Consider the following 25,899-nt stretch of genomic DNA (forward strand, 5'->3'; position numbering starts at 1 on the left):
TTTCATATTCCCATCTCTTCCTGGTCATGCGCACCCGAGTCCTGAAATGAGTCGGGGGGCTGCTTTTACGACCACCACAGACTACGGACTCAAAAGAAAGACCCCCCCCGCAATGTCCTTCACTCCAGGACTTTGGCTCACATTGCAATTTGAACACGCCTCGAGGCCCTTTCACAATACAACTCTCAAAACACCTGGCCTACAGGGCAATAAATCATCCTCACCAGACAGTCTAACGATGGTGCCTCGTCCAGCAGCGTAACTGGCTGGTTGGTTACCTTAAACTGAATACAACATCTCTGTGACTGCTTAAAACATTACACCTCTATCTTTTATAAAAAATGATATTTCTGTGAGATTCCATTTAATTGATTAGTCCTAATCATTTCTTATCAAAATCACCAAAAATCATCAACTCAGATTAATAACCAATCAGTATCAATCAGTCACACCAGCCCCGGGGTCGCCGGGCCCGGCCCGGCCGGGTCGATGGACCTGCCGCCCGCTGCCAGCGGCACGTGTGTGCGCGCGCCAGGGCCCCGCGCCGCCGCCAGCCACTCAGAGGGCGGTATTCAAATCGCTGGTCGGTGGCAGCCAATGAGAGGGGAGGGGCGGGGCCTCGCTCCCCGCCGTTCCCACAGCGAACTTCATTGAGGGGCAGCTCGGCGGGCGGCCAGGTGCTGGGAGCCATAGGGAAGCTGAGGTACTGGGGGTACTGGGAGGTACTGGGAGCACTGAGCATGGCTGGCTGCATGCATGCATGCATGCATGCGTGCCAGAGGCCCTGAGGATCACAGCATTATCCTGGCAGGAGGTCCCAAGGGATGTGCAGAGCAATGATTTGCTCACCAGGCAGTGGGGTGCCTTGGGCTCCAGGCACAGCTGGCACTCCGCAGGCAGGGGTGGGCTGCGATGTTGGGGTGTTTGGTGCTGCATCGCTGGCAGGTGAGTGCTTAAGCTCCTGTCCAGCATTTTGTGTGAACGAGTCAAGAAATGTGGCCCAATGCAAGGAGGAAAGCTGTAAGGTTGGTGCTACTGCAGCTTGCTGTATTGTAAATGATTGCACTGACAAACAAAAGTTACAGCTTGTTTTTGGCATTGACAGTTGACCCTGGTTGTTTTGGGAGCAGCCATAGCCTTGATCAGCTGCTCTGACTCAAGTGTCCATGTTTAGGGGAGCAGTGGCATGTTCACATCAGGGATGCTGGACTCATCCCACACTGATACCCTGTCCTTCCGTTGTTGCCCTTCACAGTTTTGCAATTGACTGTCCTACAGGTCTCAGAAATTTCAGTGGGATCAACAAGCTTAGGAAGAGTCTCAGTGGGTTTCCAAATTTCCTAAGCTGCTTATAGCTATCCCTTTATAAGCAACATAGTTAAGAAGAAAGGTTTTGGTTTTGTGCCTTTTAAGCAACCTTGAAGGAAGAAAACTTCCATCAGAATAGTGGGATGGGAGCCTATATTCACAGGGACTCCCAAATTGGGGGGTGTGAGCATTCATTTCAGGGCGCAGTGCAGTGCCCCCTTCTGAAAGAGGTCCCTGCTGGAGTGTACCCTTTTATTAACTATAATGATATGGATCATACTGATCACCTTGCACCTGGATGCCCTTCAATTCCAGTATTGCCAGCTGAGAGCAGCAAACTTCAGTCTGGGAATAACATTCCTGCTTCCAAAGGAGCCTGAGGCTGGGGGACCCCAAACTCTGGTCTTCTGCTGCTTGCTGTTCCTTCCTCCTTTTCCTCCTGGCTGCCCCCTGCCAGCAGCCCAGCAGCCAAAGATCTTTATCCCTGCTATGGACAATGTCTGGTTCAGTAGATGACGTGCCCTGCATGAACTTTGAAGCCAGCACATTTGCAAGGAGCCTGTGCCAGCACTGTTTGCAAGCCGAAGGAGCTCACCAGCACTCTATCCAGGTGAGCTCCTCCATCCCACCTGGAGGCTATGAATACTTCATTAAGGACCCCTTTGTTCCATGTTGGGACCCCATGTGCCTTTGTAGAGATGGAAATCCCTAAGACAAAGGCTCAACCAGGCTTTCTAGATGTCTTTGGGTGAAAGTTGCAGGGGAGAGAGTCTTCCCAGGCGTGGGAATCCATCACTGAACAGTGTCCAGACCAGAGCTGGGAGACATCTTAGCAGGGAAGGGCTGGACACAGGGTACGAGGGGCTTGATAGATCCTGGAAGGGAAAGCAGGGGTGTTGCAGGTGCAAACCTACAGGAGGGAAGAGGGGACTGGCAGAGGAGGGACCCACCCTGGATTTATCTCTGCTTGATGCCTGCTGGCATTTACAGCCTGCCTCACCTAAAATATGGTCCTGGTGGGTGGCCCTGTGGCTCTCAGCTGTTGGCTTAGAGCCAGGGCTGAGTCCTGTCCCTGGGCAGCTGCAGCGAGCTGTTCCCGGAGGGGAAGGCAGGAGTGGGATAAATCTCACAGAACTTTGGGCTCCAGATACCTTGATCCAACACAGTCCTTCGGCACAGGGCTGGACACACAAGCTGCGTGGCTGCCTCTGACCAGGCGATGGCTGGTTTCATGTTCACAGAGGGTTTCGTGTTGTTCGCTGTCCTCCAGGAGCGACTGGCCTGGCGTGATGAAATAGTAATGAGCTTCCCTCTCTCTCACCCTCTCCCTCTCTGCCCCTGGCCCCAGGCCCTCTAAGGTTACCTCAGCCCTTCATTTGCGATCTGCTCAGAGCTGTCACCTCTGAGTGAATCCCAGCACAGGCGAGATGCTAGAGGGAAAGCGGTACAGGCAGCTGGCTCCCTGGAGCCTCCCACGCTGCTGCTCATAAACCCTGCAGGTAACAGGGCTGGGGAGGATGCTGAGACACCTACAAGCTGTGACAGAGAGAGGCAGGGACTGGAGCTACAGCATTCTCTGCAAAAATCTCCCTCTTGGCTCCGTTGCCTCTCCCTGGGCTATCCGGGTGCCAAGGGAGAGCAGCTGCCAGCAGCATCAACATCGATGTGGGGGGAAAGTTTCCCTGAGCCCTCACCCACATGTGCTGTCTCTGGGATGCCTGCAGCATTCAGCTGGGCCTCTCTGGCCTCCTGAAGTAGGAGGAAAATCTGAACAGTGGGCTGGGAGAGGCATCAAGAGCCCCAGATGCCAGGCTGCTCTTGGAGGAGGTAGAAGAAGCAGGTGTTTCTGAAGGGCAGCCTTCCTCCTCATCCTCGACATGCTGACAGCAGCATTGCACCCCCTTCTTCCTCACAGGAGCATGCCGTGGAGGTTGCAGGGTGTGATGCCAGCAGCGACACAGACCCAGGCGGGCCCTGGGACGCCCTCTGTATTTTAGCCCCGCAGTGCAAGGTATACGTGTGCGTGGGCCCAGAGGAGGAGACAGAGAGGTGAGTACCAGCCGGGAGCTGTGCTGCTCCAACGACCCCCCTCGGTGGGAAGAATGGAGGAGGGGGAGCGGGAAGCCAAGCAGGGGGAAATAAGATACCTTCTCCCTGATGCTCTGCACACCCAGTGCCTGGGAAAAAGGGCTGAGCGAACCCCATGCCATGCCCTCTAACCAGGTTCCTCTTGGTTGTCCCAGGAGAGGTCAGGGAGCCACCAAAAGAGTCTCCTTCCTCCTCACTGCCTCTAGAGCGAGGCTGGTGGTCCCAGGATGGGGTCTGCAAGCCTCTGCTCATCCAGTGGAGAGAGATGGTGTGGCTTGGGCTGCTGACGCTGCCACCCACCCCTGAGCTCTGCAGGCTGTGCTGACCACCAGCTGTCCTCTCTCCCTGCCCCACAGCTGGCACGAGAGCAGGGGATATCCCCTGCTCAGCCCTGGAGCTGAGGCTGAGCACAGAGAAACCGGCACCAACCTCAGCACCTGTGCCGAAGCCAACTCCATGCTTGCCAGGGTGAGATGCGGATCTCTTGTGGTTTGGGTTACTTTGGTCTCCCCAGCCCCTTCAGCCCTTCAACACCACTTCTGCTGGGCACATTCAGAAGGTCCCGAGATACAAGGGGGGGATCAGCTGAGACCCTTAGTCCCCACAAAGGGGGCTTTCCCCTTAAAGAGCCCATGAGATTCGCACTTGGATTCCCGCATGCCGACTTTCCTATGTTATTTCTTGCCAAGACCATTGATGTTGGGCTGGGGTTATCTTATGCTCACCCAGCTCCTTTTCTGGTTCCTTTTTACCAGCATCTTTGGGCTGAATGGGCTGTAACTTCTCATATAAGCTTTTACCCCCTTTCAGCCCACAAAAGCCACTGGTCTGCATTGCAGAGATCTGCCCTGTCTTGTCTCTCAGGACAGGGAAATGACCCAGTTGTGGGACAACACTTTGGGACTGGGCAAACGGAACATGATGAGCCACATGGGCCACAAGCAGGAGGTGCGGCCACAAGCCCCGCAGGCAGACAGACCCAGGTGGGTTCAGCCCGTTCCCTCTGGATCCTGGGTGAGAACTGAGGACCAGGACTTTACGAATGAAATCTGCCCACTGAAAGCAGGTACACTTGGTTTGCTCCTGTGTGAGATCCTAGTTCTGGTTTGCTTTCCACCCAGGGATCTCTGAAGTTCACGGCAGATCTCTGTTTAAATTTAGCATCTCTTTACCCAGTTCTGGTCCCAGGAGTCATTCCACACCCCCTTGGGCACCATGCAAAGTGATGAGTCCCAGAGTCCATGACATGGCATCTCTGTGTGTGCTGACCCTGAATCATGGGTCTCGTGGGTGTTCTCTCTCTGCATGATTTGGCATACCCTCAACTTGCAGTGCTGTGTCCCAGCACTCCCACCATTCCTGGAGGGAGTGCTGGGTTTTATCTCTGCCCTCCTGGACTGTTTCTAGCTCTCCTCCGAAGACCTGTTTTGCCATGGATGTGGTGGCATCCCATGTCGCTAGTGCCTCCCCCAGTAACGGCCTTCTCCCCGTCCCAGAGCGCCATCCTGCTAGCCAGAAGCCCAAGGAGAGCTGGCCAAAGCACCGGAAAACCGACCCTCCCTGGGCGTCCACCCCACCGCGTGCCACTGCCAGCTCCTCACTGGCCCGCAGCAACCTCTTGGGTGGCGATGGGCACCTTGCCAGCTCCTGGGTTCGGGAGCGCCACAGGCACCCCAGCAGCGGAAGCGTGGAGGGGCGGCATGGGCTGGAGAGGCAGGAGTACACCGTGCTGGCAGACCTGCCCAAGCCCAGGCGCCTTGGCCAGCAGAATGCTGTTGACCGCCGTGGCTCCCGTACGCTCAGCCCCGGCCGGGTGGAGGTGGAGAAAATATTTGGATGCGAACGCAGGTGAGAAGGAATGGGTCTCCATAGTAGTCAGCAGTGGGGGATCGCCTCCCTATGCTGTCAGGGGCCCTCACCTCCGAATCACCGTGCCTCAGGGAGAGAGCAGGGCTAGATGGCAAATCTCAGCTTTCAGCTGTGCTTAAATTTCCCTTAAAGCAAGGACTGGGTTTAGGCTCAGCACCTCCCAGCCTGGGGAACCTCCCCCATTGCAGCACACAGGCAGCTGAGGCCATTGGAAAGGCAGAGCAGAGCTCTGCCACTGGAAGTAGAGGGAGCAGCCCACCCTCCTCATCCTCACAGCCACCTCCTGGAAGCTGCAGGATGTGCTGCAGAGCAGGGCAAGCTATGGAAGGGGGGAAGGAAAGAGGTGGTCCCCACTCTGAGCGTCAGTAGCTCCCCAGGGATCCAAGGTCCACTGTAGGAGCTGCTCAGAAAAGGACGGGGGATGCCAAGAAGTACCCAGTTCTGGCTGGGTCTTGGCTGGAGAAGCAAAAATGGCTCCAATGTTGGTGGCACAGGGCAGGAGGGAATGTAAATGGGGACCAGGGAAGTATCCTGGGCAGGTGGGTGGGATGTGAAGGACCAGATGGAGGGAAGCTTAAGGAATAATGTGAAGAAGACATGGGTCAGGCAGCAGGACACAAAAGCTGGGGTGGTTGAAGCAATGGGGACAGGGAGAGGCTACAGTGTACACTGTGTCTGGGGCAGGCAGAGGTCTGCAGGGTCAGGCTTAATTGGAGCAGGGCTCACAGGGGCTCTGCCTCTAAGCTGAGCCTGGTGGCAGCTGGACAAACTGTGTGTGCTTGCAGGAAATCGGAGACTCTGGAGGCCTTCCAGGCGCTGGAGGAGGGCCGCGTGGACCGGCTCGATGGCAAGACCCCAGTGCCACCCAGCAAAGGCCACCTAGTTCGGAGGCAGTCCAGCCCCAGCCTGCCCAGGGAGGTGAGGCTTGGCTGCACAGAGGGAACCCATCCCAGCTCCTCAAGCTGGGTTGCTTTTGTGTCCCACATCTTCCTCTCTTTCTGCCACATGCTTCTCTCTACCATTTCCCTGCTCCCCCTTCCCTCTATTCCCAGCCCTTCCTCTACCGTGGACTGGGACTCTTGGCTCTTAAATGGCAGCAGCCCTTTCACCCTTTGGGTGCAACAGGCTTCTCTTCAATACAGGCTGGCTCTGTGCACCGGGATGCAATTGCTGTCTGGGAACTATTTAACCAAACCATTTCCCAGCCCTAATCCTGTCTTCTTCCCACTCACCAGCATTTATTTTTTTTAAGAGGACCCTCTGCTCTCTCTCCCCTGTGTTCCTAGGGTCAGCGGCTCTCCTGGCACCTCGAGCAGCGCAGCAGAGACCCCAAGGAGTCTCTGCGTTCCCCCAGCCCGGCTCGGCACACCGAGAAGGCCAGCAGGAACCGGGGGGACCCCCTGCGCCCTGCCAGCCCCAGCTGGCTGCTGGAGAGAGGGAGCCGGAGCCCACGCTCTGCAAGTCCAGCCCACCGGTCAGAGAAGAGGGCAGGGGAGCCTGCAAGCCCTCCCTGGCTCTCAGAGAAAAGCTGGAGGAGCCAAGGGGAGCCAGGCCACCCTCCGAACTTGGAGAGGGGCCGAGCCACCTGGCAGGCTGGGGGTACAGGGCAAGCCCTGGAGAGGAAGAGCCGAGGGGACTCCCTGCACCCTGCAGGCCTTGGGAAGGGTTTGGATAACAGTGGACTGAGGCGGGCAGGACTACCATCACGGTCTCTGAGTCCCGGGAGACATACGGAGAGCACGTGGAAAAGCCAAAAGGATATCTCCCCTCCCAGGCCAGTGTGGGGAGCAGAGAAGAAACAAGCAAAGCTGGGGGAGCTGCTGCACCTCAGGGGGTCTGGGAAGCCATCTGAATGCAGCTGGAAGAGCCTCCGGGAAAAGCTGCCACCCTCCCACCCTGGGAAGGGCACTGGCAGTGACTGGAAAGGCCGAGGCAAGCCCCTGCGCCCTGTGAGCCCAACACAACCACGGGAACAGGACTGGAGGGGTCGGAGGGATGCCCACCAAGCACAGGCGTGGGAAAAGGACTGGAAGCGCCAAGAGAAGCCCATGTGCCATGCGGACTTGATACGCCATCAGGAAAGGGACTGTAAAAGCCCCACTATATATCCACGGCCAGATGAGAGTTGGAAAAGGCCTCAGAGTCCAGCACAGCAGCTGGAGGACGAGTGGAAGGGTCCCAAGCACACCCAAGACACAAGCAACCCAGAAAAGTCATTGGAAAGTGACTGTGGGAACAAGAAGCTTCTCATTTACCATGTGAGTAGAGCAGGAGCCAGAGGTGATGGGGACACTTCCAGGCATAAAACCGGCAAGCACAGAGTGGGTGGGTCCCCTGGGTTGCAATTCTGCACTCCCTGGCTTCCCTGGATCCTCTGCTTCTCCGTGCTGCATGCCTGGTACTGGGAGGAGGGAGGATGCTTCCTGCCCTGGCTCGTGCCAGGAGGTGAATGCTCAGATCTAGGAAACTGAGGTGTGAACTAAACCCCCATGGCTTTAGCTTCTGCTTTCTCCCCCTGCAGCCCCAGCTGGGTGGAGGTACCTTCCCACTCCAAAGCAGCGCCGGCTCCTCGGGAAGCCCGCAGCCACGTTCCAATGCCAGTGAGAAGCGCAACAAGGTAGGGGCCAGATAGGGGCAGCTGCCCTTCCCTGGAGGTCACTGCAGGCAGCACCTGGGTCTCCAGCACTTGATCTGAGCAGGCTTAGTGTGGCACTGCCTTCCTGTGACCTCCTGGGCACCATGCTCACTAACATCCCCCTGTCCTTCATCCTTTGCCCATTTCTCAGGTGGGAAACTGAGGCATGGAACAATTTTTAAAGCCAGAGAGAGGCAAGCAGAAGACCTGGGACTAAAATCTCAGCATAGCTGTTTTCGTTCCCTTTACTATTGCCCAGTGCTATGATGGCACTGAGGGTTTTACAGGGATGAAGCAGGCTTTAGCGGCATGAAAGAAGATACGGTCAACTGTGTTGGTGTTCCTGGAATACCAAAAATGGAGAGCGGCTTTGGAGGGCTGCAGAAAGTGTCCCTGGAGCCCATGCAGCTGGCAGCTGGGCCCAAGTCCCTGCCTCTGTCCCCCTCTGTGTGTGTCAGTTGTCTCGGCCAGGTTGTTCCCTGCTAGGGCCTGACTTTGTGCTTTATATGAGGACAAACTGCAGCTAGGCAGGAGGCTCCCAGAGGACTCTCAAACTCAAAACCGGTGACATCCCTTCCCTTGCTTCCCTGACCCAAGCCAGAGAGGAGCCCAAAGCCCTGAGCTCCCCCTGCTCAACGGGGGCTGGTTCACCCACAGATGTGGATCTATTCCGGGTTTCTTGAGCACTGAGCTCCAGACCAGGCACCTTCGCATAGCCTTTCAGCGAGAAGCATTGCCTTGGTGTAATTGCACAGCAGAGCCTGGCATTTCGTGATGGGCAGCCCCCTGCCCCTTTTCCTTTGGGACCCTCTCTAGCAATCCCCCTTCCCGATGCCAGCTGGCTTCCCGGGGGCCCCAGAGGCCTCCCTACCACCTCTGCCAGGATTGCAAATCGCTGCTTTAGGTGTTCACTGGGGGCGGGGGGGATATAAAACCAAGCAGCTTCAGGAGCGAAGGTGAGGACCTGCCTGTGCTCACCCACATGACGGGACTGCTGAAAAAAAAACTGCCTGAAAAAACAAATAAATCCTTGCCTGAAAGAAAACCCTGCCTGGATAAGGGCTGGGCTCCCGGCGGTCAGTTGCTGGGGCAGCAGCGGCTCAGCCCGTCCCTCCCTGGGCTTCAACTTTGCCCGGGCCAGGGGGAGGGAGGGGGACGCGGCTCAGCCCCCGGACCAGTCCCGTCCCGTCCCGTCCCGCCTCTCCCCCTCCCGTGCGCCCGGCGGCCTCGCCCGCCCCGGTGGCTCCATTGGCTGCGGGCGGCCGGGGCGGCGGCGGCTGCCTGCCATTGGCCTGCCCAGGCCCTCCCAGGAAGTTTGGGGGGTGGAAAGAAAAGTTTTTTGAGTTGGTTTGTGTTTTAGTTTTTTTTTTTTTTTCCCCTCCTTCTCTTTCTTTTTTTTTTTTTTTAATTAAAAAAAAAAAAAAAAGCGGGGGGGAAAAGGCGCGCGGGGAGCGGGGCGGCGGCGGAGCGGGCATGGTGGGGCCGCGGAAGCCGCCCGGCCGCTGAAGCCGCCCCGCCGCCCTGGCTGCCCGCGCCCGGCCCCGCCGCCACCCTGGCCCCGGCCCCGCCGCCGGCCGCGGCGCCCCCGCCATGACGGTGAGTCGGGACCGGCCGCGGGCTTCGGGGTTTGGCGGGGGGGGTTCGGGGGAGGGCTCCTCTACCCGTCTGCTGTCCTCCCCCTCGGCCGCGCCTTGGGGTGCCCGGCGGGACCCCGCGGGGCTGGGACGGGGCGGAGGGTCCCCAGCTGTCCGCGCCGCCGCCCCGGGGTCCCTCTGCTCGCTGCCCGCCTCGGGCACCTCTGCTGCCGTGGGGGGCTCTGGCCGCACCGCGTGTCCGAGGCTGCGGCTGAGGCTTGGTGCCTCCTTGCCTCCCGTCCCCGTCGCCCCCGGGCTCCCCTCCAGGGCGCCCCGTGGCTGCTCGGTAGAGTCGCTTTGTCAGCAGCGGGCACCACCCCCCTAGGTAAGACACCCGTAACGCCGCGCCTAAGCGGAGCGGGCTGAGGCCTGCCGAGCTCACCGCACCGATGACCGCAGTCCTGTGTGGAATCCGCATGGCCCTGGGCGTGGGGAGTTCCTGCTCCCTGTGGGAACCAGATGCGGTTTTGGGGCAGGGAGCGTCCCACCCCTGGGGCGAGCCTTCCTTGGCGTGGATGTTGGCTGGCCCCAAGAGGAAGGCTGTTGAGGGGGTAACGGAGGTGACAGGCCGGGCTGCGACTGCTGGTGCTTCGTCCGGGGGCGATGAGATGGGGAGAGGCTGTCGCCCGCTTGCTTTTGCAGCACGTACAGATTCAGGAGCTGCATGCGTGCTCCAGCCTGGGAGCGGTTGTGCTTCCACCAAACTGAGCTGGAAGGCTTTTGCTTTGTGTTTTGGCCTGGGGCCTGCGCCTTGTGGAGCAGGTTCCCTTTTTGGAGGAGAGGAGGCATTGTGCTTTCTGGGAGGCCGAGAGCCCTCACACCAGCTCTCGGAGGTGAGGGGAAGTAGCGCTCCAGGACCCGTGGTCCTGAGGAGCTTTTGGGAGCAGGAAGAGCGGGGGGCACAGCAATGGCAGAGGCTGGCGATGGAAGGAGCACACCTGACCGTCCCGTCTCTCCTCTTGGACACCGAGCTTTCTCAGCCTGCTGCAGCCTCTTTTCCCCTCTCCATCCCCGCGCCTCTGTACCACTCAGGAGCCATTCTTTTGCTCCCACCCCATCGCCTTTCCTTCTTTGGTGTTTACATTCTTCAGATACTTGTAGGCTGTTATCACCTCCCTTGTAGCCCTTCTTCAGCCAGAGCAGGCAGCTGCCTCTCCTTAACCTGCTGTTGTAAGCCAGTCCTTCCAGACGTCACCTATGTCCCCGGCTGCTTGGGACCCCCTCTGGTGCCTCTACCTGGCCAGTTGTGGGGCTCAACATTGTAACTGGTGGGTATGGATGCAACCAGGCAAAATTGCTGCTGCCACCTCCCAAGCCAAAGCTTCGCCATCCGCAGCCCTGCGCTGCAGAGCTGTACATTATGCCAGGAGTGCATCCTGCTGCATCCTTGTGTCTCCGGCGCCCGGATCTTCCCAGTGGTTCAGCTTTCCTGGATGTTTCCTCCTCCCAGTGCTGGGTCATTTCCTGTGGATGGGGGGTTCGGTTTGAACTCTGCTCTCTTCTCCACTGGCATCCCAAGGTCTTTATGCTGGATGAGGAAGCTGGATTTGGTTGTGGGAAGGGGGAGAAAAGTAGCTTTAAAAACTCTGTGCATCAACTGATGCCTCATCCTACAGTACCAGCCCCTCTATGACAAGAATAGTTCAAAGCCAATTCCAGAGCTGCAGCTCCACATTTGGAGGTGGCAGGGAAAATGGGGCCAGCAGGGAAAACAGGAGCCCTGTGCAATTTGTCTGCTTGGGAGAAGCCCTCTGGGGGGATTTTCTGGCCCCAGCACTGTGTCAGGGGCAGCGGTTCTGGCAGGACTTTGTACTGGCTTTCCCAGCAGCGTGCATCCTGTTAACGTTCATTATTTTGACACTTAATGCTTTGTGATTGTAAATCCTCAAGAAGAAGAGACAGAACTGATCCATACAACAGCCCCAGCCAGGAGTCCTTTCGCTCCCTCTCTCCCTATATTATTTTTCCACCTTTGCAGAGCCTGCCTGGCTGTCTTCTGCTGAGTACACATGCATCCTGGGAGAGGGGGAGGTTGCGCTTTGACGTTTCGCCTCCTTTCCTTCCCTCCCGCCGCTCCCAGTTCAGAGCCGGAGCTGAAGTCACCGGATTGGAAGGGATAACGGGAAAAAGGGTGGAGCTGTTGCCATGGGGAAAGAATTAATTTTCAGGGCAGTTTTTCAGAGTGGCACTGGGGCTGGTGGGGTGTCCAGGTCCGTGGAGATGGGGATACATGCATCCCCCTCATCTCCCAGCTGCTGGTAGCACCCATCACCGTGGTGGGGCTGAGGCATGGGAGCCCTCCCATGCCCTTTCAATCTGGTTTCCCTCTCTTCCTGGGTGGTGTGGGGCCACCCTCGGATGTTTCTGGCCAGGCCTGAAGCTGTAGCAGCTGGTGACCCTCCCCTTGGCAGGCCTCCCCGCGCCTGCTCGAACCAATAGCTGAAGCGCTGGGGTGGGCCAGCACATATTCAGCTCTTGACACCCCATAACCTTGGGTGTAACTCAAGAGCGGCAGCTCGGGGAGATGAAAGCAGGGGAAGGCTCAGCTGGGCTTGCAGGGCAGCTGCAGCCAGATGCTGGGCTTCTTTGGGGGGTGCGGAGTGGCCCCCCCGGCTTGCCAAGCCACCACTTCTCACCAGCTCAGTCTCCGGTGGTGTTGTGGTGCATGGGGATCGCTGGTGGCTTCTCTGGGGCTGGCATGTCTGGTGCAGACCACTGGGAGATCCAGCTCCAGCACCATCACCTCTCCAGTCCTGTCCTCGCCTGGTTCAGCTGCAGAAGAAGGGGCAGATCGGCAAACTTTGGCTTCCCGGGAAGAAGAGGCGTTGGGCTGAATTATTTGGTGGTGCAACTTCTCCAGAGCCAGCAGGGTTGGGAGGAGGGACCAGCTCAAGCCTGTTTGGCTGAGGGCAAAGCCAGGGAGAGCGGTTCCCCTGAGTCAGCTCTCTGGCACTCCACCTTGGGAAGGAGATAAACTGGTTGGGATGCCGCACCAGTGGCATGAGGTTAGGAGGAGGCAGGGAGTGGGGGCAAACTTCTTTCTAGCATGGGGTGATCTCGGTGAAACTCTGTTCATCCTCATCTTCCGTAGCTGTGGCTGAGGCTGGGCAGAAGGCAGGCTCTGCGGTGGAAGGGAGCAGAAGTAGCTGGGTAAGAGAGGAGCCCCCAGCATCTCAGAGAGGATTGAGTCTTGGAGAGGCTGGAGTCTCAGAGAGGATTAAGTGCTGGTTGTGACTCTGATTTAATCTCTACCCTGGGGCACATCGTTTAAAGGCAGTGTGTTTTCACAGCTGTTGAATTACCCCCTGTACTTTTTCAGTGAGGGCCATTTCTTAGAGAGCTACTCCTGTCTTTAATAAATGATGGGTGGTGAAGTAACCAGAGGGACATAGCTCTGGGGCATGGATGGCCAAGGTTTGGACAAGGTGTGCTGATTCTTTGCAACTTGCCTCAGTCTCTGAGGCAAGCCCCATCAGTGGCAGTGGAGCACTCCTTTCTGCCCGCTCTCCTTGTCCCTGCCTCCCCCTCTCTGAATAAATACCTCCGAGGCACCTTGTGGAAACCTCCCTGCTGCATATTTTCCTTTAATTTTTTTTAAAACTCTTTCCTTATCTCCTGCTTCCTCTTACAGGAACACTGCCAGCTGCTGAGAGCTAAATCCAGTTCTCCTTTGCCACCAGGTCCTACACCCCCATGAGTTTCCTAAATGCCAGGCTATTCCCACTGTCATTCTGCCACTTGGGACTCGCCTTCCACCTCCTGGCATGAAGAGCCCTTTTGTGGGTTGCTCCAAGACAGTAACCCTCTGTTTTGTACTTGTCTCTCCAGCCGGACCTCCTCAATTTCAAGAAGGGATGGATGTCCATCCTGGACGAGCTGGGAGAGGTAAGCTGGAGGCACAGGTCTGCTTCTTCCCCCAGCCCCTGCTGCTAGAGTGAGCAGCCGATTTCCTCCCCCCTTGCTGACTGAGGTTGCTCCTGCTGGGAAAAGCAGTGAGAAGCCTTTGGTGGAGGTGCCTCTCTCTGTGTGCGGACACGGAGGTTCACCCGGCACCCCTCTCCCAGCCGAGGGGTGCAAGAGGGAGCTGGAAGGGACATGGAGGAGGGGGAAGAGAAGGCCAAGAGGTCACGTCACAGAGTGTCCCTCCCTGTTCCTACACTTCCCCTGGTAACTGCCTATGCGTTTCCCTCCTGTCTTTAACCTTCCCTCCCCCTGCCTGATCCGCCTGCAGTGGAAGAAACATTGGTTTGTGCTGACCGACTCGAGCCTGAGGTATTACCGGGACTCTAATGCAGAGGAGGTAAGCACAGCCAGCCTTTCTCCAGCCCTGTCTTCCTTCCCAGCCAGGGAGGAGAGGAGCACAGCCCTGGCATGACCAGTGTGCTCCTGGGAGAAGTGGCAGTGTCATGTCCTCCTCAAAGGCACCAGAGGTGGCAAGCTGCTCTTTGCCAAGGGGTGATGAAGAGGATGGGTGTCTGGAGGTGGGCCGGTGGGGTGGTGAAGCCTGGGGGGGCTGTCAGTGGTGGGAGGTGAGGAGAAGGGCTGGTCCTGTGGCTGGGCATCTCTGATGCTCTCCATCCATGCTGCTGGCTGCCCCTTGGGCCACGTTGTGCTGGGGAGCTGAGACTGGCTCCTGGAGACCTGTGTGATGAAGGCAGAGGCGGCCTGCACTTTGGTTAGGGTACCAGCAGGTGGTGGGGGATTTTTCAAAGCTGGGTTTGCACTGGTGTCCTAGCGGGTGGCTGTGCTTGCAGGTTGATGACCTCGATGGAGAAATCGACCTCCGCTCCTGCACGGATGTGACAGAGTTTGCAGTGCAGCGCAACTATGGCTTCCAAATACATGTGAGTGTCCAGCACTGCATGGACACGGAGCAGCAGCACCAAGGGACATCGGGTGGGAATGCGCACCTCCTCCCTGTGCCAAGATGCTGAGGGGCAAGCCGTGCAAACCTTTTGTCAGGATAATGGCCCAGCAAGGCTGGTTGGTGACACATGGGTGGCAGTGCAAGTGCTGCCTGCCTGCAAAGGAAGGAGGAGGACGAGGCTTTGCAGGGCTTGCCAAAGGCTGTGCTGGAGGCGGCCCAGGAGCCAAGCTAAATGCCAGGAGTGTTTATTTGACCTGTTGGCCAAGGCAGCTTCTCTAGAGCCGCAGGGAGGGAGTGGTGAGCACTGCAGATCTCAGTGTAGCCTGGCTGACCATGCTCTGAGTAACAACCTGTACCCTGGATCCAGCCCCAGTACAATCCTGTCCTTGGCTGCTTGCTGTAGCAGCAGGATGTGGCTGCTAAGGCAGCACAAAAAATGGTATTTCTGTGGGTGTGCAGTGCTGGGCATTTCATGGTCTGGGTTTCCCTGTGGCTTGCTGCTGTACCCCAGCACTGGTGCCCAGCTCCCAGCACCTGAACGGCTGGATTCCGCTGTCTCACGCTTGGCCAAATGTACTGGCAAAGTTTCTTTTGCCTTTGTTTGGAGATGGTCTCATGGAGGATGTGTAACGGGCTTCCCCACAAAGAGCATGTCTCCACTCCCATCCCTTCACCTGGCCACAGGAGTCTTCGAGACAGCGGGTGGCCTCTCCAACACTCTCTGCCCCCCATGCGAGCGGGTGCCCAGGGAGCGAGTGGGAGCTGTCTGCCCCTCCACCGGGCACTGACAGGTCCTCCATCACCTCCCTGTTGCAGACGAAGGATGCCGTCTTCACCCTATCGGCGATGACCTCGGGCATCCGACGCAACTGGATCGAGGCCCTGAGGAAGAACGTGCGCCCAGTCAGTGCTCCAGATGTCACCAAGTAAGAGCTGCCCCGTGCCGCTTCTCCTCTTTCCCCTCTTGCTGCCCCTCTCCCATGGCAGGCAGGGACCAGAAAGGTCCCTCTGGAAATCCAGCTGCCGCCAGATCAGCCCTGCCCTCCACTCCTCCTGAACATGGCCTGGATATACCAGCCGGTGGTAGGGTTGAGAGCTTAATGGTTCCTGCTCTTGCACCTGCTTTTTGCCTTGCCACATCAGTTTAGCCCAGTTTCTCCACCAGCATGCCTGGAACTGGGGTGAATCCTCCCCACCCCATGAAGGAACCTGTTTCCCCAAGGGATGGGATGCTACAGGCCCAGCTCTGTGCTCAGGGTGGGGTTTTGTAAGGCTGGGCTGAGCGAGGGCTGAGCCTTGGGCAATTGGCAGTGCCTCCGCTGGCATCCTTTCCCACACGGTACCTCTCCTTCACCATCTGACACTCTGGTTTCAGGCTCTCTGACTGCGATAAGGAGAACTCCTTCCGTAACTGTGTCCCCCAGAAGGGCTCACTCCGGACGGAGGAGCAGCAGCGGCCAGGCTCAGGCTCTGAGGGGAACTCGAAGGGTGGTCACTGGAAGGCGGATGGGCAGCGCCATGCCTTTGATTACGTGGAGCTGTCTCCCTTGCCACAGGACCCCGGGAATCAGGGGTCCCCTCAGAAGACGAGAGGGAGCTTGAGGATCTCCGACCGAACTCTCAAGCAAGAGGAGCTGGAGCGGGATCTGGCAGTCCGTTCGGAGGAGAGGCGTAAATGGTTTGAGACCCCCGATGGCAGGGTCCCAAACAGCGATGGCCCAGTGGGAGACTCTTCCCGCAAGGTGGGGGAGCAGGACCTCCCCACTCCCCTGCTTTCAGAGGACCAGCGGATTCGGCTGAATGAGGAGATAGAGAAGAAGTGGCTGGAGCTGGAACGCCTGCCCTTGAAGGACTCGCGGCGGGTGCCCTTGACAGCATTGCTGAACCAGACCAAGGGGGGCCATGGAGACGCCAGTGAGGCGCTGAAAAAGGAGGTAAGAGAATCCCTCCTCTCTGAAACTGGGATTCTGGTGGCCCCTTAATGTGGTCCCTGGCAGCAGAAGGCTCTGCAGAAGAGCAAGGCAGAGGTGCAGGGAGATGTTAATTCTTTCTGGCTCCATTTGCTGCCCCTTGAGTGCATGGAAGCTTTTGCAGCTGGGTTGTGCAAGGCCAGAGACCTGCTCTCACATGCCTGGAGAGGTTCCACAGGCCACATTTTGGTCCAGGATAAGTTAGTTGGTGGCACTGCTTGTGTGGAGTCTGTGTTTCCCAGAGTACATCCTCAGCCTCTCTTCTCTGGCAGTTCCCAAGCCTGCAAGCGTTTCACCTGCCAGCTTTTGAAAGGAGCCATGCACTTGTCTGTCATCCCAGCTACATGTGCAGTGATGGTTTCCTCCAGCACAGATCCACCTCTGGAAGTTGGGATGTCTCCTCCCCTCCTTGCTAGTGCTTACCAGGCTGGGGCTGGCTTTGCCAATTTGGTCCCTTGGCAGGCTGCCATTCCTGTGGGAAGCAGATGTCTCTGTTGGCTGTGCATGATCCTTCCTATCCCTAAGCCCAGGGTTCAGATGTGGCACATTGTTGGGCTGTGGCACTTTTCCACCCCTGGCTGAGCACCTCTCTGCCCTCCCTGGCACAGGTCCAATCACTCCGGGTGCAGCTGGAATCCTGCCAGGCCCGAAATGAGAGCCTTCGGGAGGCGGCCAAATCCCAGGGAGACAGCCATGTGCCCCGGGGGTACATCTCACAGGTGAGCAGGGCATGGGACCCTGGGGTCGCTCCCAGTCCCAAACTGGAAAATGCTGGGACTCAGCTCATTGCTGAGCAGGTATTGCTAATCGTTGGGTTGCCATGGTGACCCTAACTGGGCCCACTTGTAATTAATATTAATTACATAAAGGCTGGTGCATGTTGCTTGGCCTTAAAGGGACCAGAGTATAAACAGGAAGGAGGAGGAGAGTTAGGAGAGGGGTGCAGGATCTGTGCCCCACTTTGTGTGTGGGCGTGATGCTGGCCTGGGCTGGAGGGGTGAGCCATTCCCCAGCTCGGGAGGGGGTCAGCAGATTTCTGCCAAGCTGCTCGCACATTCCCTGGCAGTTTGCAGCTTGCCACATATGGTTTTTGATAACAGGGACTCCTGAATCCCTTGTTAAACGAACTCTGTCAGGCCCTGGGGATCTCCTGTCCCTGCCAGAGCCGCCTGAGCCCTGAAGGTCACTTTGACAGTGCAGTGTGTTTGTTTGCTGGGACGGCATGTGGGAAAGCCCACAAATCAGAGTTTGGTCACGCTTTCAGCCTCTCGTTTATCTTTATTTATTTTCCTTGCCATGGACTTGTCCAAAGCAAGAGGGGTCACATCCTGCAGGGATTTCCTGGGGGGAGACTGCTGTCCCACCACGCTGTGGGGATTTCAGGATGTGCCCTACGTGTTGAAAGATGCCGGGAGGGAAGGAGGTGGAGCTGGCAAAGCCTGTTGGCAGGTTGGCTGTACCTAGCCCAGATAAAGAAACCCACAAGTCCCATGGTGTCCAGCCCAGCCAGTTACCAGTTGCTCTGTCATCTTGATTTAATATTTACAGCTCACAGGCCTCTTTATGGTCAAGGAAAGCAGGAGTGGAGAGGAATGGCACCTTATCTTCCTAATAACTTGGTCCAAAAGGCCAACATTTCACATCTGAGGCCAAACTTGGCTTTTCCCCAAGGGGTTTATTCTCTCTCAGTCTGCCAAGGTTTGCAGCTGGACAGATGCATGGACAGATGACCAAACTGATCCCTCGCTTTTTCCTCTCCTTGTTCAATCTGTGAAGCTTCCCAGCTTTCCTCATCTCAGTAGGGAGGAGTAGCCAGCAAGGACTTGTATTCCCACAACGTGTTGCAGTGCCCTTTATGTCAGTCTTTGCCTTAGTACTGGGGGAAGAAATGGGATGGCAAGGAGCTGTTGGGGGATGTGATGGCTTTCTGTCTCTCTACTGATGTCTCAGAGGTCCTGGCTTTTTAAAATAATACTCTGGCGTGGCTTGGTGGTGAACAAATCCTTCCTGAGGGGCTTGGGGTGGTGCTGCCAGCGTCTGGAGGGAGAGCAAAGGTGTAGCTCCAAGGTGGGAATTGCTTTGCTTTGCTGTAACACCAGTTAACCACAGCACTCAGCACTGAAAGAACCATCCCCTTGGTCTCAGAGTTGTCAGAAAGGAGGGCAAGCTATGTGAGGAGGATCCCTGACCATTAGGCTTTGGGGAGGGCTCTTTGGCAGCCTCCATAGGGCCACAGGGCAGTGGAGGGTGTCACTTTTCAGAAGAGGCTCAGTTTTCATTGATGCCGGGGGATGATGCTTCATTTAAAAGGCAGATAGCCAGATGTGGTTCCCGCTGTTGATCTCCTCCAGCCAGGCAGTGCAGCCTGGTGGAGGGTCTCGACTGGGGTGTCGGGTGCATTATTCCCAGCTCTTGGCCCAAGAGGGACATTCCTCTCCTGCTGCTTCAGTTTTAAGAAGAGCAAGAGGAACGTTTCTTCCTTGGCAAAGCACGAGGGGGTTGCAAGATTTGTGGCCTTGTCAAATGGTTGTGTTCGGTGGTAAAAGTGCCACCTCACTTTCATAAGGAAAAGACACTCCTGGGAAGTGGTCTCACTTCTCTCAGAATGGCCCTGGGCTCGGGTGAGATTTGCAAAGGCAGACATCAGCCCGACCAGGTGCCTGTCCTGGCCCAAGCCCTTCCTCCTGCCCTCCTAGTCCCTCACCCCTCCTTTCCCTGGCACGGCAGGAGGCCTGCGAGCGCAGCCTGGCTGAGATGGAGTCGTCTCACCAGCAAGTGATGGAAGAGCTCCAGAGGCATCACCAGCGGGAGCTGGAGCGGCTTCGGCAGGAGAAGGAGCGGCTCCTGGCAGAGGAGGCAGCAGCAACAGCAGCAGGTAGGAGTGAACATCAAGCTGTGCCTCTGCTCACGTGGGTCCTTCCCACCTCTCCCAAACGTCTCTTGCCAGAAACCAGTCATCCCAGTCACCTGGAGCCACGCTGCTGACCCTACTGGTGTGAGGCTGATGCTCCTTGGAGCATGAGCTTGATGCTCCTTGGACCTGTGCTGCGGGGGCTGTTTGGGCTGGGGAGGATGGGGTGGTAAAGATGCCATGGGAAATGGGATCTTGCCTCTGTGGATGGGTGGGAGGGGGCCAGCACCTTCTTGTAGGCAGGCAGGGCTGGCAGAGGTGGCAGGGAGCTCCCACTCTGCCCTGTGTTAGTCTCCTTAACAGCATTTGCTGCATCGGGGATGCTCCTGGGACATGGAGAAGGTGGAGGATGCCTTAAGGGCAGAAGGGAAGGAGAGGGAATCTGCAAAGACAGGGCTGGGAGCCTGCAGTGGCAAGAGCTCAGCCGGTTCCCTGGCGTGGTTTCCCCAGATGTGCTGGAACTGGCACAGCCTGATCCCCCGTCTCCTGTTGTCCCCCTCTGCAGCCATTGAGGCACTGAAGAAAGCCCACCGGGAGGAGATGAATAAGGAGCTGGGCAGGACACGAAGCTTCCAGAAGTGCAGTTCAGTCTCAGATGCCCTCCAGAAGCAGCACCAGTAAGAAACCACCTCTCCCTCTCCCCTTGCCCCATGCTGCCACCCTATGCCAGTGTCACTGAACCCCGTCTGTGGCTGTAGCCCCAGCTGTCCCTCCTGCCCCCTCCCCAGCTCCCTCTCCGGGGGCGGTGGGTGCCCGGCAGTGACTGCCAGGGCTGCTGGAGCTGTAGGGCAGAGAGGTTTATTCCCTGCTTGGCTGTTTCCCCTACAGCACCTCTGTTTTCCCTATAGCTTCTTCCCTCTATTTTCTTTACAGAAAGCTCCTCCATTTCTCCTGCATGGCTTGAAGCTCCTAGAATCACCATACTCGTGTGCAGGAGGGTGGGAACGGAAGCCTTGGTCCACAGGGAACATTATTTTGTGCCAATGACTGAAGTGGGCAGAGGCTGCCCATGGCAGGGGGGAAGGTGATGCCAGTGGCCAGGGGCCGGCAAGGGTTGCGGGGCAGCAATGAGCCAGTGTCTCTTTGGCAGGTTGGACATGGATTCCCTGAAGCGGGAGCTGCAGGTGCTTTCTGAGCGATATTCCCAAAAGTGCCTGGAAATTGGAGAGCTCACCCAGAAGGCAGAGGAGCGGGAACAGACACTGCAGCGGTGTCAGCAGGAAGGGAAGGAGCTCCTCCGGAAAAACCAGGCAAGAGAAGGGCTTTCCCTGCCAGCAGAGACTGTGGAGCATGTTCCTCCTTCGCACAGCACAGCCCCTCTGTTAAAACTCCCCTGCTTGTTCGTATTTCTTCCCTTCTGAGATTTTATCATCAGAAAGAAAAAAAATTAAGAGTTAGAGGCTGTGGATGGGCTTATCTTAACTATGGTGTTAAATATGGCGAGTGTATTCTGCTGCTTGTAGGTGCTGCCGTCGCCTATGGACAGGGAGTAGGGCTGGCATGAAGATGGAGGGGTCGGGACAGTAGAGAGGCCTGTGCCATGGCTACTCTGACATCTTTTGGTTTTGCCTGCAGGAGCTGCAGACCCGCCTCTCAGATGAGATTGCGAAGCTGCGAAGCTTTATTTCATCGCGGGGCTCTGGGGACCGGTCCCTGCACAACAACGAGCGGAGCTCCTGCGAGCTGGAGGTACGGGAGTCCCCCCCCGGGCTGCCCCACTGCCTCCATCCCCACCCCGTGCTGGAGGGTGTCCTCCTCGTGGTGGTTTTGGCTTAGAGCGGGTGGGAGGGGGGTGCCTGATGGAGCAGCGGGGCTGGTGCAGGAAGGAGGTACGCAAGCTTCCCCTCTGCCACTCTCCTGGGGCGCTCGTGTCGTTTCCTGCCCCAGCCCTCCTGGCCCTTCCTTCCTTTTCCATCACTGCGCTTGCGCCGGGGCCCTCCCGCCTTTCCGAGGCAATGGCTCTTGAGTCACCTCTGGTTCATCTCCCCCCTTCCTGGCCCAGGTTCTGCTGCGGGTGAAGGAGAATGAGCTCCAGTATCTAAAGAAAGAGGTGCAGTGCCTCCGGGAGGAGCTGCAGATGATGCAAAAGGTCAGTGTTTTCTGGGAGCCATTGGGAAAGCAGCAGGAGAGGGGAGGGAGCGGAGCACCAGGGCCACATGTCAGCACAGTTCAGCTGGGTTTGATGGGATGCTCAGACCAAACGCTCTTTGTTTGGCCTGTATCGCTCCTGAGCACATAGCAGCCACGTGCTCCAGGCTGGCATCAACTTATCTTGTACAAGGGAAATGTCATGGAGACTTTGCTGCTGGTTTCCCCAGATATATGTTCATAAAAGCGCGGACAAGCCAGGAGCCCTTTTTTCCCAGGTGGGAAGCCCAGATGAAGCCTGCCCAGCACTCTGCTTCCCCAGCCACCTTCTCTTCGCCTAGTTGTCCCCTTACTGTGTGGACATGTTTTCTTGGGCACGGTTGCTGGGTGTGCTGCTCCCTCCACTGGCAGCAGCTCCTTTGGAGGGATTTGCAAAGACCCCTGCCAAAGGGGAACCTGAAAGAGGCTTTGAGAATCAGTGATGCTCCAGGAGTTTAGAGCTTTCTCACTTAGACTGTTTGCCACATAAATGGCTAGGACCAGCCCTTTTAGTGGCCTGCAAATCTGGTGGGGTTTATTTTTCCCACACGACTGGCCCAAATGCACACAAGCCATGGTAAAGCCCCCATCGCCTCCTCAATGTGATGCTGCAGATCCCTGCTGCTGCGGGACCAGCAACTCTGCCTTCCTCCATGGCCCAGGGTTTGGGAAGTGCTATTTCCATCCTCTTCTTCTGAATGATTTCTGAATGGCCTGGATTGGGATGGGCTTCAAACCTGGGGCTAGGTCTCCCCTCCTCACTTGCTGGCCCTTCTCCTGCTGGGCTCACCTTGCTGCCCCCCTCCTTAGTACCAGCCCTAAAACCTGCTGATGCCCTTCCCTCCCCTGGCAGGATAAGAGATTTGCCTCAGGGAAATACCAAGACGTCTATGCAGAGCTGAATCACATCAAGGTGCGTTCGGAGCGAGAGATCGAGCAGCTGAAGGAGCACCTGCGCCTGGCCATGGCCGCTCTGCAGGAGAAGGAGTCGCTGTGCAACAGCGTCGGTGAATAACGGTAAGCGCCAGGGATGCTGTGAGCACCTGTGGGTGCAGGTGGCTGAGACCAACTGCCCTGCTTTGAGAGGGGGATGGAAGCTGCCAGTTCCTGCTCCACTCAGTGCTGAAACTTTAGGCTTAGACTCTTCCTTTTCTGCTTCTTGAATTCTCTCGTCCTGCCCTCCTGTTGTCCCTGATGTTGTCTCGAGGTCCCAGCCCCTTTCTCACCGTGCTGCTCTTGAAGCTCCTGCAGCCAGCACCAAGTGCTGCTCAACCATGCTGAAGATGGGAGCCAGCCACATGCTGGCCTTTACCCCGTGGTTTGGGTGGCAGCAGGGGGGCAGCTACACGCTACCTGCATAGGTGATGTTTCTGCTGCGTTCGCCTTTGAAGCAGTTTCCCTGTCGAAGCATGGAAATTTTAGGTCTGCATCAAAGCAGCCCTGACTAGACCCAGCCCTCCTCCCACGCTTGCCTGGGGGCATCGCGGCTGGGGAGGGAAGCAGGGTGACAGGAACGGGGGTGTCCCCTTGTCTGAAGCGATTCTGCTTCTTGCTTGGATGCCGTGGCCATTGGGATTAGGGTCACCCTGCTCCGCCAGTGCTTGCTGGTGGGCGCCGAGATGAGTGGGTCTGTAGAAGGACACCAGATGCCACCTTCCCAGGGAGCAGAAGGGACGGCATTTCTGCGCTCAGTGGAGTCTTTCTAAACCATTTCTGGTTTTGTGTCTCTCTAGGTCTGCTCTTCATTTGTTTATCTGTTCTTGTTTTGTATTTGCTCCATTCCTCACTTGTGGGGAGGGGGAGGTTGAATCCCATCCATATCGTCTTGGCAAGGAATCACACCCCCCCCAACCTTCTCAATCCCCTTCCAAAGCTTTTTTGATGAACCCCTTTTGCCTGCATACCTGAGCACGTTGTTTGGACTGGCTCCTTACATGCACCTTCTTCAGGATTTTTTATGTGAAAATTATATTTTATAGAGGAATTTTTTCCCCCTGCGAGAAGAAGGGGAAGAGGGGGGAAAAACTTACTACATCACCAGCATTTTCTAACCTGAAAAAGAGAATCTGGTTTCCCCCCCCGGCCCCAGCCCTGTTGCTCCCGGCCACACAGCCACCTTGGGCACATACTCCCTCTCTTCCAAATGTCTCCATGGCCCCCCTGGGATGTACGTCGAGGACCATGCTCCCCCTCCCGTGCCACCCCCAGGGACCTGTGGAGAAGACATGCAAGCCATTGGAGGGAGCCGCCGGGGCAGTCTGCCATGGATGTGCTTGCCCGGGACTTTTGAAAGAGGAGACCTTGGCAAGAGTCCGCATGATCGAGTTCTCTCCGTGACTGTCCTTTGGCTCCTTCGAGAACCAGAATTGGCAGGAGCCCAGAGCCACGGGGCTTCTCCTTTCCAGAGAAGAGGAGCTGTGAGGCTGCTACTGCACCCACCAGAGCCAACCTTCCCCAAGGTGGCAGCTGCTGCTGCTCTGCTTCACCCTTCAACTTTTAACTTAATAAAATCTTCCCCTTTCGCTGAGAAAAATGTGTTCATTGAGGGAAATGTGTCCCAAACCCAGTGTGGCGGCAGTGGGGGGCCATTTTTCCAGGTTTCTGTGTGATTTTGGGGCATCCTGACCTGTCTCTTTTCTCCCTCTGGATTTGGGGAGGGAAAGGCAGCAGGAGCAACCCCAGACCCTGGCCGGAGAGTGAGAGGAGCCCTGTAGTGCTGTTATCCAGCTCTCTGCTCCACCTTTGGGTTTCAGGGAGTAAATAAACCGCTTCACCACAGCGCTCTGAAAATCCCACATGGATCCTCAGCCCCATGGAGGAAGAGCTGAGCCTGGGCTGTGTGAGTAAATCCAGTATTGCGGGGGGGCAAATGGCACTGCAAATTCGTGGCAGAGTAAACAGATCCTGGGGGAGATCAGAGGGATCTCAAACGCTTTTCTTCTCCTGTTTTTGGGTGAAGCACATTGGTTTTTTTGGCAGGATGGAGGACCTGGGGGTGACTGCTCCTCGTTCAGCCCTATCCCAATGTAAATGTGAGCTGTTGCTCTGCAGAGGCTGCTGGCAATTACGGAAGAGGGCTTGTGCCAGGGCTGGAGGTGCCATCTGAAGAAGGGAAGACAAAAAGTTCAAGGAGGACCCTTGGAGGTGACAGGCATCAGCTGGGAGTCTGGAAGACTGCAAGACAAGAGGGTGGGAGCAGGGCACAAGGACACAGTGGCATCTGCAATGGGGGGAGTTAGGGCAGCGTGCCTTCACTCAGCCTGTGATAATCTTGCTGTGGTAGCAGTGGCCCCTGGGGCAGGGGGGTGCAGGCAAATTCAGACCTGCTCCTCCATGAGCACGGCTGTGGCTACTGCTTTCCTTAGGTAAGGCAAGCTGCTTTGTAAGTCACAAATTCCAGTAAAACTGGATTGCAGGCTTTCGTCACGAACATGAGGCCCTTGGGTAACCCGGCGGATGGTGCAAGAGGGTGGGTGCTGAGCCAGGGCTTGCTCTAGCTGATGCTTGGCCTCCTGCCTAGAAACCCTTCCTGTCCCTGTGCTGCCCAAGGTCCAGGCTTTTCCCTCTGCCTCCCAGCAGGACATGGCTGTTGCTATCGAGTTTGGGATGGGATGAGCATTCAGCACACCTGGGGCTGAGATGGGAAGGGAGGCAAGAGTCAATAGAGCAGCTCAGGGCAGCTGCTTCCAGGCTCCAGGGCTTGGTCTTACCATTGGCAATTTGTAGGGACCAAGAAAGGAGGAAAAAAAGTGGGGTTCAGGACACGGTGTTGTGGACTGGGGGGTGTGTGCATGGCTTTTAGAAAAAAACACCACTGAAACAACAGTCTGTGTGGTTGTACTTACTCCTGGGGGAGGAAACCCCCAAAAGCAGGGCACTGGGGGCAAGTGGAGGGTAAGCAAGGGGTGAACTGCAGACTGCTGGTCTGTGTGGCTCGCCGGCTCCTTCCCCGAGAGGTTTGGTATCTTGTGTTTGTTTGGGTTGGTTTGTTGGTGTGGTGTTTTTTTTTTTCCCTTCCTGGCTGGGGGCTGCTGATCCTGATAAACATGTTACATAAGCACGGGTGAAATGTGTGGGTGCCTGACATGCAGTCGAGCCGCCCCTCCTCGAGGCTCTGTGGCTGCAGATCAGCCACCGGCTGGGTAGAAGTGTCCTGTCATCCTGGGGTGATGGGGGACCGCTGCCTCCCAAAACGGCGTGGTGTTAATCAGGAGGCACCCATCTCCCCTGCGGCAGGGCGATACGGTTGCCCTGTTGTCTCCGCATTGCTATCTCCTGGGTGCAGGGTTGCTGGGTGGGGGGAGAGTGGTGGGGAGAGGAGGTAGCCAAAATGCCCGTGGGTGACAGGCACAATGGCCGGAGGGAGGCCAGCTCTCCACAACACCTTGCAAAGCCCAAAACATCCCAACACGATGCCTGTACTCCATCCTCTCGCTTGCAGCTGGGTTGTGACTGCAGGAAGCATCCCAGCCTCAAACACAGGGAGAATC

General features: G+C 57.1%; 2 protein-coding genes across 9 annotated transcripts; both read left to right on the forward strand.

Moving 5' to 3' along the window:
- Positions 1–687: 687 nt before the first annotated feature.
- On the forward strand, positions 688–9,304 carry LOC141924306 (uncharacterized). Of its 4 annotated transcripts, none has more exons than XM_074826614.1 (5): positions 688–703; positions 3,224–4,462; positions 4,893–5,244; positions 6,051–6,183; positions 6,552–7,846. In XM_074826614.1, exons 2-5 carry the CDS (start codon positions 4,270–4,272, stop codon positions 7,734–7,736), a joined length of 1,863 nt encoding a protein of 620 aa, XP_074682715.1. In that variant the 5' UTR covers positions 688–703; positions 3,224–4,269; the 3' UTR covers positions 7,737–7,846. The 4 variants fall into 4 exon arrangements, with proteins under 4 accessions (XP_074682715.1, XP_074682714.1, XP_074682717.1 ...); XM_074826613.1 differs by lacking the exon at positions 688–703 and adding an exon at positions 1,787–1,918; XM_074826616.1 differs by lacking the exon at positions 688–703 and having other exon boundaries at positions 2,584–4,462; positions 6,552–7,523; positions 7,787–9,304.
- Positions 9,305–9,359: 55 nt separating this feature from the next.
- On the forward strand, positions 9,360–25,232 carry LOC141924304 (TRIO and F-actin-binding protein-like). 5 transcript variants are annotated; one of them, XM_074826611.1, is made up of 14 exons: positions 9,360–9,496; positions 13,363–13,419; positions 13,766–13,834; positions 14,289–14,378; positions 15,218–15,327; positions 15,777–16,335; positions 16,980–17,090; positions 19,099–19,246; positions 19,788–19,899; positions 20,373–20,532; positions 20,858–20,971; positions 21,285–21,371; positions 22,263–22,426; positions 23,143–23,942. In XM_074826611.1, the coding sequence occupies exons 1-13, from the start codon at positions 9,491–9,493 to the stop codon at positions 22,422–22,424; spliced, it is 1,785 nt and encodes a 594-aa protein (XP_074682712.1). In that variant the 5' UTR covers positions 9,360–9,490; the 3' UTR covers positions 22,425–22,426; positions 23,143–23,942. The 5 variants fall into 5 exon arrangements, with proteins under 5 accessions (XP_074682712.1, XP_074682709.1, XP_074682708.1 ...); XM_074826608.1 differs by lacking the exons at positions 9,360–9,496; positions 23,143–23,942 and adding exons at positions 9,902–10,094; positions 24,389–25,232; XM_074826607.1 differs by lacking the exon at positions 9,360–9,496 and adding an exon at positions 9,903–10,094.
- Positions 25,233–25,899: the final 667 nt, after the last annotated feature.

Source organism: Strix aluco, chromosome 5, assembly GCF_031877795.1.
Source record: "Strix aluco isolate bStrAlu1 chromosome 5, bStrAlu1.hap1, whole genome shotgun sequence".
NCBI classification, from domain to species: Eukaryota; Metazoa; Chordata; class Aves; order Strigiformes; family Strigidae; genus Strix; species Strix aluco.

Coding starts and splice junctions, on each gene's coding strand:
- LOC141924306 (XM_074826614.1), top strand. CDS start 4,270: ATGACCCAGTTGTGGGACAACACTTTGGGACTGGGCAAACGGAACATG. Junction 4,463..4,892: donor AATCTGCCCACTGAAAGCAG/GTACACTTGGTT, acceptor TCCCCGTCCCAG/AGCGCCATCCTGCTAGCCAG. Junction 5,245..6,050: donor ATATTTGGATGCGAACGCAG/GTGAGAAGGAAT, acceptor GTGTGCTTGCAG/GAAATCGGAGACTCTGGAGG.
- LOC141924304 (XM_074826608.1), top strand. CDS start 9,924: ATGACCGCAGTCCTGTGTGGAATCCGCATGGCCCTGGGCGTGGGGAGT. Junction 16,336..16,979: donor GTGAGGCGCTGAAAAAGGAG/GTAAGAGAATCC, acceptor TCCCTGGCACAG/GTCCAATCACTCCGGGTGCA. Junction 21,372..22,262: donor AGCTGCAGATGATGCAAAAG/GTCAGTGTTTTC, acceptor CTCCCCTGGCAG/GATAAGAGATTTGCCTCAGG.